Source organism: Salmo salar, chromosome 01 (assembly GCF_965601325.2).
Source record: "Salmo salar chromosome 01, fSalSal1, whole genome shotgun sequence".
Classification (NCBI taxonomy): Eukaryota; Metazoa; Chordata; class Actinopteri; order Salmoniformes; family Salmonidae; genus Salmo; species Salmo salar.
The window spans coordinates 29,251,318-29,260,169 of NC_138291.1; the positions used below are offsets into that span (position 1 = coordinate 29,251,318).

General features: G+C 43.4%; 1 protein-coding gene across 2 annotated transcripts; it reads left to right on the plus strand.

Moving 5' to 3' along the window:
• Positions 1 to 4,143: 4,143 nt before the first annotated feature.
• vcpkmt (valosin containing protein lysine (K) methyltransferase) lies at positions 4,144 to 6,324 on the plus strand. Of its 2 annotated transcripts, NM_001141246.2 has the most exons (5): positions 4,182 to 4,450; positions 4,714 to 4,827; positions 5,016 to 5,088; positions 5,318 to 5,437; positions 5,592 to 6,318. In NM_001141246.2, exons 1-5 carry the CDS (start codon positions 4,191 to 4,193, stop codon positions 5,694 to 5,696), a joined length of 672 nt encoding a protein of 223 aa, NP_001134718.1. In that variant the 5' UTR covers positions 4,182 to 4,190; the 3' UTR covers positions 5,697 to 6,318. The 2 variants fall into 2 exon arrangements, with proteins under 2 accessions (XP_014025423.1, NP_001134718.1); XM_014169948.3 differs by lacking the exon at positions 5,016 to 5,088 and having other exon boundaries at positions 4,144 to 4,450; positions 4,714 to 4,816; positions 5,592 to 6,324.
• Positions 6,325 to 8,852: the final 2,528 nt, after the last annotated feature.

Genomic DNA, 8,852 nt, shown 5'->3' on the forward strand with positions numbered 1-8,852 from the left:
AAGAAAAAGTGAAGAGTATCTGTTCTTTTGTTTTTGATATGGAGTCTCCCTACTCAAGTGCAGTTAGGGTATATTAACTACAGAGTCAGAGCATTTATCCCAAGACCAATTCAGTGTGATCATTGTAAAGCTTTAGGTCCTTTCAAGTGTTTGCAGAAGGGAGAAGCCATGATGTCCAAGTTGTGGAACAAATCATGTTATGTGTTATAAAAGTAATGAACATGTGACATGTTGCAATTGTGGTGGGAACCATGAAGCCACGTCTTTCAAATGCCCCACAAGGGAGAAAGAGAATGAGGAGGCCAAAGTCAGGGCTATCCAGAGCATATCATATGGAGCAGCTGTTAAAAGGGTTGAGAATGTGAATGGGGGCACTTGAAGAGTCCATGGTGGTGGATAGGCCTTCACTGCATGGTGCAGGGGTAGCCTTTCACCAGCAGGATCCTGACATTTTAAAGGTGAAGAAGGTGGATTTTGTGGCCTTTATAGCTATAGTGATAAATGACACTGCCAAGGTGGAGAGAAGGTCCAGGAAGATATAAATCATTGTGGAAGTGGAGGAGCGGTTCCTGGGGCTGTAAGATTTCTTGGAGAAGAAATGACATGCTAAATTGTCACAAGCCGTATCACCAGCCTGAGAAGGGAGATATCAAATCTAATTTTATTTGTCACATACACATTGTTAGCAGATGTTAATGCGAGTGCAGCGAAATGTTTGTGCTTCTAGTTCCGACCATGCAGTCATATCTAACAAGTAATCTAACCTAACAATTTCACAACAACTACCTTATACACACAAGTGTAAAGGAATGAATAAGAACATGTAAATAAAAATGCATGAATGAGTGATGGCCGAACGGCATAGGCAAGATGCAGTAGATGGTATAGAGTACAGTATATACATATGAGATGAGTAATGTAGGGTACGTAAACATTATATAAAGTAGCATTGTTTAAAGTGTCGAGTGATACATTTATTACATACATTTTTCCATTATTAAAGTGGCTAGAGTTGAGTCAGTATGTTGGCAGCAGCCACTCAATGTTAGTGATGGCTGTTTAACAGTCTGATGGCCTTGAGATAGAAGATGTTTTTCAGTCTCTCGGTCCCCGCTTTGATGCACCTGTACTGACCTCGCCTTCTGGATGATAGCGGGGTGAACAGGCAGTGGCTCGGGTGGTTGTTGTCCTTGATGATCTTTTTGGCCTTCCTGTGACATCGGGTGGTGTAGGTGTCCTGGAGGGCAGGTAGTTTGCCCCCGGTGATGCGTTGTGCAGACCTCACTACCCTCTGGAGAGCCTTACGGTTATGGGCGGAGCAGTTGCCGTACCAGGCGGTGATACAGCCCGACAGGATGCTCTCGATTGTGCATCTGTAAAGATTTGTGAGTGTTTTTGGTGACAAGCCGATTTCTTCAGCTTTCTGAGGTTGAAGAGGCGCTGCTGCGCCTTCTTCACCACGCTGTCTGTGTGGGTGGACCATTTCAGTTTGTCCGTGATGTGTACGCCGAGGAACTTACAACTTTCCACCCTCTCCACTACTGTCCCATCGATGTGGATAGGGGGCTGCTCCCTCTGCTGTTTCCTGAAGTCCACGTTCATCTCCTTTGTTTTGTTGACATTGAGTGTGAGGTTATTTTCCTGACACCACACTCCGAGGGCCCTCACCTCCTCCCTGTAGGCTGTCTCGTCGTTGTTGGTAATCATGCCTACCACTGTAGTGTCGTCTGCAAACTTGATGATTGAGTTGGATGTCCACGCAGTCGTGGGTGAACAGGGAGTACAGGAGAGGGCTGAGAACGCACCCTTGTGGGGCCCCAGTGTTGAGGATCAGCGGGGTGGAGATGTTGTTACCTACCTTCACCACCTGGGGGGTGGCCCGTCAGGAAGTCCAGGACCCAGTTGCACAGGGCGGGGTCGAGACCCAGGGTCTTGAGCTTAATGACGAGTTTGGAGGGTACTATGGTGTTAAATGCTGAGCTGTAGTCGATGAACAGCATTCTTACATAGGTATTCCTCTTGTCCAGATGGGTTAGGGCAGTGTGCAGTGTCATTGCATCATCTGTGGACCTATTGGACGCGTTAAGCAAATTGGAGTGGGTCTAGGGTGTCAGGTAGGGTGGAGGTGATATGATCCTTGACTAGTCTCTCAAAGCACTTCATGATGATGGAAGTGAGTGCTACGGGGCGGTAGTCATTTAGCTCAGTTACCTTAGCTTTCTTGGGAACAGGAACAATGGTGGCCTTCTTGAAGCTTGTGGGAACAGCAGACTGGGATAAGGATTGATTGAATATGTCCGTAAACACACCAGCCAGCTGGTCTGCGCATGCTCTGAAGACGTGGCTGGGGATGCCGTCTGGGCCTGCAGCCTTGCGAGGGTTAACACGTTTAAATGTTTTACTCAAGTTGGCTGCAGTGAAGGAGAGCCCGCAGGTTTTGGTAGCGGGCCGTGTCAGTGGCACTGTATTGTCCTCAAAGCGAGCAAAGAAGTTGTTTAGTCTGTCTGGGAGCAAGACATCGTGGTCCGCGACGGGGCTGGTTTTTCTTTTGTAGTCCGTGATTGACTGTAGACCCTGCCACATGCTTCTCGTGTCTGAGCCGTTGAATTGCGACTCTACTTTGGCTCTATACTGGAGCTTAGCTTGTTTGATTGCCTTGCTGAGGGAATAGCTACACTGTTTGTATTCGGTCATGTTTCCGGTCACTTTGCCATGATTAAAAGCAGTGGTTTGCGCTTTCAGTTTTGCGCGAATGCTGCCATCAATCCATGGTTTCTGGTTGGGGAATGCTTTAATAGATGCTGTGGGTACAACATCACCGATGCACTTGCTAATAATCTCGCTCACCGAATCAGCGTATTCATCAATGTTGTTGTTCGACGCTATGCGGAACATATCCCAGTCCACGTGATAGAAGCAATCTTGAAGCGTGGAATCCGATTGGTCGAACCAGCGTTGAACAGACCTGAGCGCGGGTGCTTCCTGTTTTAGTTTCTGTCTATAGGCTGGGAGCAACAAAATAGAGTCGTGGTCAGCTTTTCTGAAAGGAGGGCCTTATATGCTATATGTATACTACCCACCACTGCGACCTGTACGCTCTCGTTGGCTGGCCCTCGCTTCATACTCGTCGCCAAACCCACTGGCTCCAGGTCATCTACAAGACCCTGCTAGGTAAAGTCCCCCCTTATCTCAGCTCACTGGTCACCATACCAGCACCCATCTGTAGCACGCGCTCCAGCAGGTATATCTCTCTGGTCACCCCCAAAGCCAATTCCTCCTTTGGCTGTCTCTTCTTCCAGTTCTCTGCTGCCAATGACTGGAACGAACTCCAAACATCTCTGAAACTCAAAACACTTATCTCCCTTACTAGCTTTAAGCACCAGCTGTCAGAGCAGCTCACAGATCACTGCACCTATACATAGCCCATCTATAATTTAGCCTAAACAACTACCGCTTCCCCTACTGTATTTATTTATTTATTTTGCTCCTTTGCACCCCATTATTTCTACTTTGCACTTTCTTCCTCTACAAATCTACCATTCCAGTGTTTTACTTGCTATATTGTATTTGCTTTGGCCTTTTTTGCCTTTACCTCCCTTATCTCACCTCATTTGCTCACATTGTATATAGACTTATTTTTCTACTGTATTATTGACTGTAAGTTTGTTTTACTCCATGTGTAACTCTGTGTTGTTGTATGTGTCGAACTGCTTTGCTTTATCTTGGCCAGGTTGCAATTGTAAATGACAACTTGTTCTCAACTTGCCTACCTGGTTAAATAAAGGTGAAATAAATAAATAAATAAAAAATGCGTCGTGGAAGTTAGAATAACAATGATCCAGGGTTTTGCCAGCCCAGGTTGCGCAATCGATATGCGAAGAGAATTTAGGGAGCCTTGTTTTCAGATTAGCCATGTTAAAATATGGAGAATTGAAAGAAGGAAGTGGGAGTTTTGTTTTTTATTATTATTATTATTATATTATTATTATTATTATGTATTATTTGTGAGTGTAGTGTTAGATGGTAGGGTATTTGTTGTGTTTTTTATTTGTTTTAAAATTAGATTTTGAAGATTAGATTTTTTTTGCGATGTGTAAGGGAGTTAAAGTATTCATTCCACTCCAGTAGGTGGCGGTAATGCAACATTTTTTGGATGCCAACCGCCGTTAAACCTCATCGAAGAAGAAAAGATGGCGGAGCATACGTTACACCACAATAATTATTTTACAAGAGACGTTGAGAAAAACGACGGATCTGTCTTGAAAATCAAACAGTGCTTTAAAGGAGACGTCGGTTGTGTGGTGTGGGATGCAGCAATCGTCCTGTCAAAATATTTAGAAACTAAAACGTTGTATGACCCTTGCTCGGGCGTGAACATGTGGGCTAGCAAAAACATTCTAGAGTTAGGAGCAGGAACAGGAGTAGTGGGCCTTATGGCAGCATCTTTGGGGTGAGTAACGTTAAGTACCTACTAAATGTTATTGTGAGCCTTTTATCTATATGAATAGTTTACTAACTATTTCCTTCGCTTCTAACTAAATTAAACTAACATTAGTTAGCTCGCTAACGTTTGTCTAGCTGAACTGTTAATAATTACATAACTACGTTAGTTACCTATCGAATGGTCTGAAATTACATTGGTACAGAACTGATTGATGAAATTATTTTAATCATAATGAACATATAGTCTTCCTCTCTCTTTCTATCCTGTAGAGCTCAGGTTACTGTGACGGACCTCGAGGACCTGCAGTCTCTACTCCAAGTCAATATCCAAGACAACCAGGAACTTGTCAGCAGTGGATCCATCGAAGCCAAGGTACTAAAATGGTCTGTACTGTACTTATCCCAGTACTTGTTAGTTAATATAGATTGTATTTCCTAAGACAAGGCAAACAACAACCATAGTCATCACAGTAGGCTATTAATGTGTAGGCAAACCATGGCTTTTCTATAGATGGGACATGTGATTTAGCCTAGTTCATGTCTCAAATGTGGGATTCTCTTGTTTTTTAAAGGGGTGAAAATGTGTCAGAGTTTCTACCACACCCACATTTTATCCTGATGGCAGACTGCATCTATTATGAACAGGTGTTGTACTTTATCATTTACTCTTGTGATACTGAATTTGTGCAATTTTAATATTTGGGGGTACTAACCTAGGCTCAGTTTTTGTTGGACTTGCTTTTTATAGCTTGAACACCTATATAACTGCCCAACACATTTAGTAATAAAACACTATTGATAGTGGGATGAGTTACTTTGAGTTCAATACATGGGTGAAAAATATATATTTTTTTTTACTGTCTGTTGTACTTAGTCCGTGAAGCCACTGGTGGAAACCCTGAAGCACCTGGTTGGACCAGAGACCACCATCATATGCTGCTATGAGCAACGCACAGTGGGTGTCAACCCCAAAGTGGAGAAACAATTTTTTGAGGTGAGAATTCTGTCAGTTCTTGTTATCATATATGCTGTTGTGTAAGGAAATGTAGTTAGCTGTTATATGTAAACTTTTCATGTCTTCTGTGGAGATCTTAGGACCATCTTCCTCTTCAATGATGTGCTGTTCCTCTGTTCTGTTGTCCAATCAGTTGCTGCTACAAGACTTCCAGTCTGAGGAGATCCCTTTGAACAAGCAGGACCCTGAGTATAACAGTCCTGACATCCGAATCCTTCACATTCGCAGAGCTGTCTGAGTGAATGTCTTGTGTATATGTGGTTGTCAGGGTTGTGGTATACAAATAATTTAATTGCACCCCTAAGGAGAAATGTCATGTACAGTTCATGGGAGTTTAAATCGAATGGACCCCAGGGGAGAGCACTAATGTTGAAAGAACTCATTTGAAAATCCTTTATCGATATATCCATGTCTCAGTACGGACTATGAGTTTTACCAGACTGTGATACTCATTGCACCATGATTCTAAAACAAATCCCAGTTAGAGGTAGACTCCACGATGTGACTTAGGTGCACAAAGTAAACAGCATAGTGGATCAATTTCCACAGCAACTAAGAGTGTTGAAGCGTGTGGCTAAACTTATCAGCTGTTTTGGTCCCATACAGCGAGATGCAAACTCATACACATGTGCAGATACTGTGTGTGACTGTGGGAGCAAATTCTTGCACCTCGCTTATTGCAATATATGTGGTGCTGAACGTGGCAATGTAATTTCGCTGGGTCTACCTTTGAAAAGGAAAAGAAAACATTCTCCTTCAGAACATGGTTTTCTCATTGCAGTATTTAACTGTTGGAACACATTTGTGGGATGATTAAGTTAATGAAATATAATTTTAGCTAATTAAAGTATGTCAAATACACAGACTATACTAAGTTGTGTCAAGTTGGCTGGATGTCCTTTGGGTGGTGGACCACTCTTAATACACAAATTGTTGAGCATGAAAAACCCAGGAGCGTTGCAGTTCTTGACACACCGGTTCGCTTGGCACTTAAATATTTTGTGTTGCCCATTCACCATCTGAATGGCACACATACACAATCCATTTCTCAATGCTTAAGTATTCTTTAACCTGTCTCCTCCCCTTCATCTACACTGATTTAACAAGTAACATCCTGGTCAGTCTGTCATGGAAATAGCAGGCGTTCTTAATGTTTTGTATACTCAGTGTATATCATGTTCAGCAGCAGAGTGCTAGTGTGTAGATATAGTCTAAAGAAAGTATTCATACCCCTTGACTTATTACACATTTTGTAGTTACAGCCTAAATTTAAAACATTTTTCTCACCAGTCCCCACACACTATCCCATAATGACAAAGTGGAAACATGTTTGTAGAAACATTAACATTTATTGTAGGTCCCGTGTGGCTCAGTTGGTAGAGCATGGTGTTTGCAACGCCAGGGTTGTGGGTTCGATTCCCACGGGGGACCAGTACGGGGGGAAAAAAATGTATGCATTCACTACTGTAAGTCGCTCTGGATAAGAGCATCTGCTAAATGACTAAAATGTAAAATGTATTGTAAATTAAATATACATCTAATTTACATAAGTATTCACACCCCTGAATCAATACATGCTAGAATCACCTTTGGCAGTGATTACAGCTGTGAGTCTTTCTGGGTAAATCTCTAAGAGCTTTGCACACCTGGATTGTACAATATTTGCATACACACATTTAAGCTCTGTCAAGTTGGATCATTGCAGGACAGCCATTTTCAAGTCTTGCCATCAATAAAAAATAAAAAAACTGATTTAAAACTAACGAGGCCACTCAGGAACATTCAATGACGTTTTGGTAAGCAACTCCAGTGTATATTTGGTCTTTGGTTTAGGTTATTGTCCTGCTGAAAGGTGAATTAGTCTCCCAGTGTCTGTTGGAAAGCAGACAACCAGGTTTTTCTCTAGGATTTTGCCTGTGCTTGGCTCTGTTCTGTTTCTTTTATCCTAAAAAACTCCCTAGTCCTTGCCGATTACAAGCATACCCATAACATGATGCAGCCATTTTTCTGTACAGGCTTCCTTCTTTTCACACTGTCAATTAGATTACTATTGTGGAGTAACTATAATGTTGATTCATCCTCAGTTTTCTCCTGTCACAGCCATTAAACTCTTAATTTTTAAAGTCACCAATGGCCTCGTGGTGAGGGCTGTTTTCCTTCCTCTCCGGCAACTGAGTTAGAAAGGACGTCTATCTTTACGGTGACTGGGTGTATTGATATACTATCCAAAATGTAATGAATCATTTCACAATGCTCAAAGGAATATTCAATGTCTGCTTTTTAAAATGTTTACCCATCTATCAATAGGTTCCCTTCTTTGCGAGGCATTGAAAAACCTGGTCTTCGTGGTTGAATCTGTTCGAAATTCATTACTTTACAGAGGGACCTTACAGTGGTCTGCATGTCAAATCAAATGTATTTATATAGCCCTTCTTACATCAGCTGATATCTCAAAGTGCTGTACAGAAACACAGCCTAAAACCCCAAACAGCAAGCAATGCAGGTGTAGAAGCACGGTGGCTAGGAAAAACTCCCTAGAAAAGGCCAAAACCTAGGAAGAAACCTAGAGAGGAACCAGGCAATGAGGGGTGGCCAGTCCTCTTCTGGCTGTGCTGGGTGGAGATTATAACAGAACATGGCCAAGATGTTCAAATATTCATAAATGACCAGCATGGTCAAATAATAATCACAGTTGTCGAGAGTGCAACAAGTCAGCACCTCCAGAGTAAATGTCAGTTGGCTTTTCATAGCCGATCATTGAGAGTATCTCTACCGCTCCTGCTGTCTCTAGAGAGTTGAAAACAGCAGGTCTGGGACAGGTAGCACGTCCGGTGAACAGGTCAGGGTTCCATAGCCGCAGGCAGAACAGTTGAAACTGGAGCAGCAGCACGGCCAGGTGGACTGGGGACAGCAAGCAGTCATCAGGCCAGGTAGTCCTGAGGCATGGTCCTAGGGCTCAGGTCCTCCGAGAGAGAGAAAGATAGAATTAGAGAGAGCATACTTAAATTCACACAGGACACCAGATAAGGCAGGAGAAATACTCCAGATATAACAGACTGACCCTAGCCCCCCGACACAAACTACTGCAGCATAAATACTGGAGGCTGAGACAGGAGGGGTCAGGAGACACTGTGGCCCCATCCGACGATACCCCCAGACAGGGCCAAACAGGAAGGATATAACCCCACCCACTTTGCCAAAGCACAGCCCCCACACCACTAGAGGGATATCTTCAACCACCAACTTACCATCCTGAGACAAGGCCGAGTATAGCCCACAAAGATCTCCACCACGGCACAACCCAAGGGGGGGCACCAACCCAGACAGGAAGACCACGTCAGTGACTCAACCCACTCAAGTGACGCACCCCTCCTAGGGACGGCATGGAAGAACA

Coding starts and splice junctions, on each gene's coding strand:
- vcpkmt (NM_001141246.2), top strand. CDS start 4,191: ATGGCGGAGCATACGTTACACCACAATAATTATTTTACAAGAGACGTT. Junction 4,451..4,713: donor CTTATGGCAGCATCTTTGGG/GTGAGTAACGTT, acceptor TCTATCCTGTAG/AGCTCAGGTTACTGTGACGG. Junction 5,089..5,317: donor ACTGCATCTATTATGAACAG/GTGTTGTACTTT, acceptor TGTTGTACTTAG/TCCGTGAAGCCACTGGTGGA.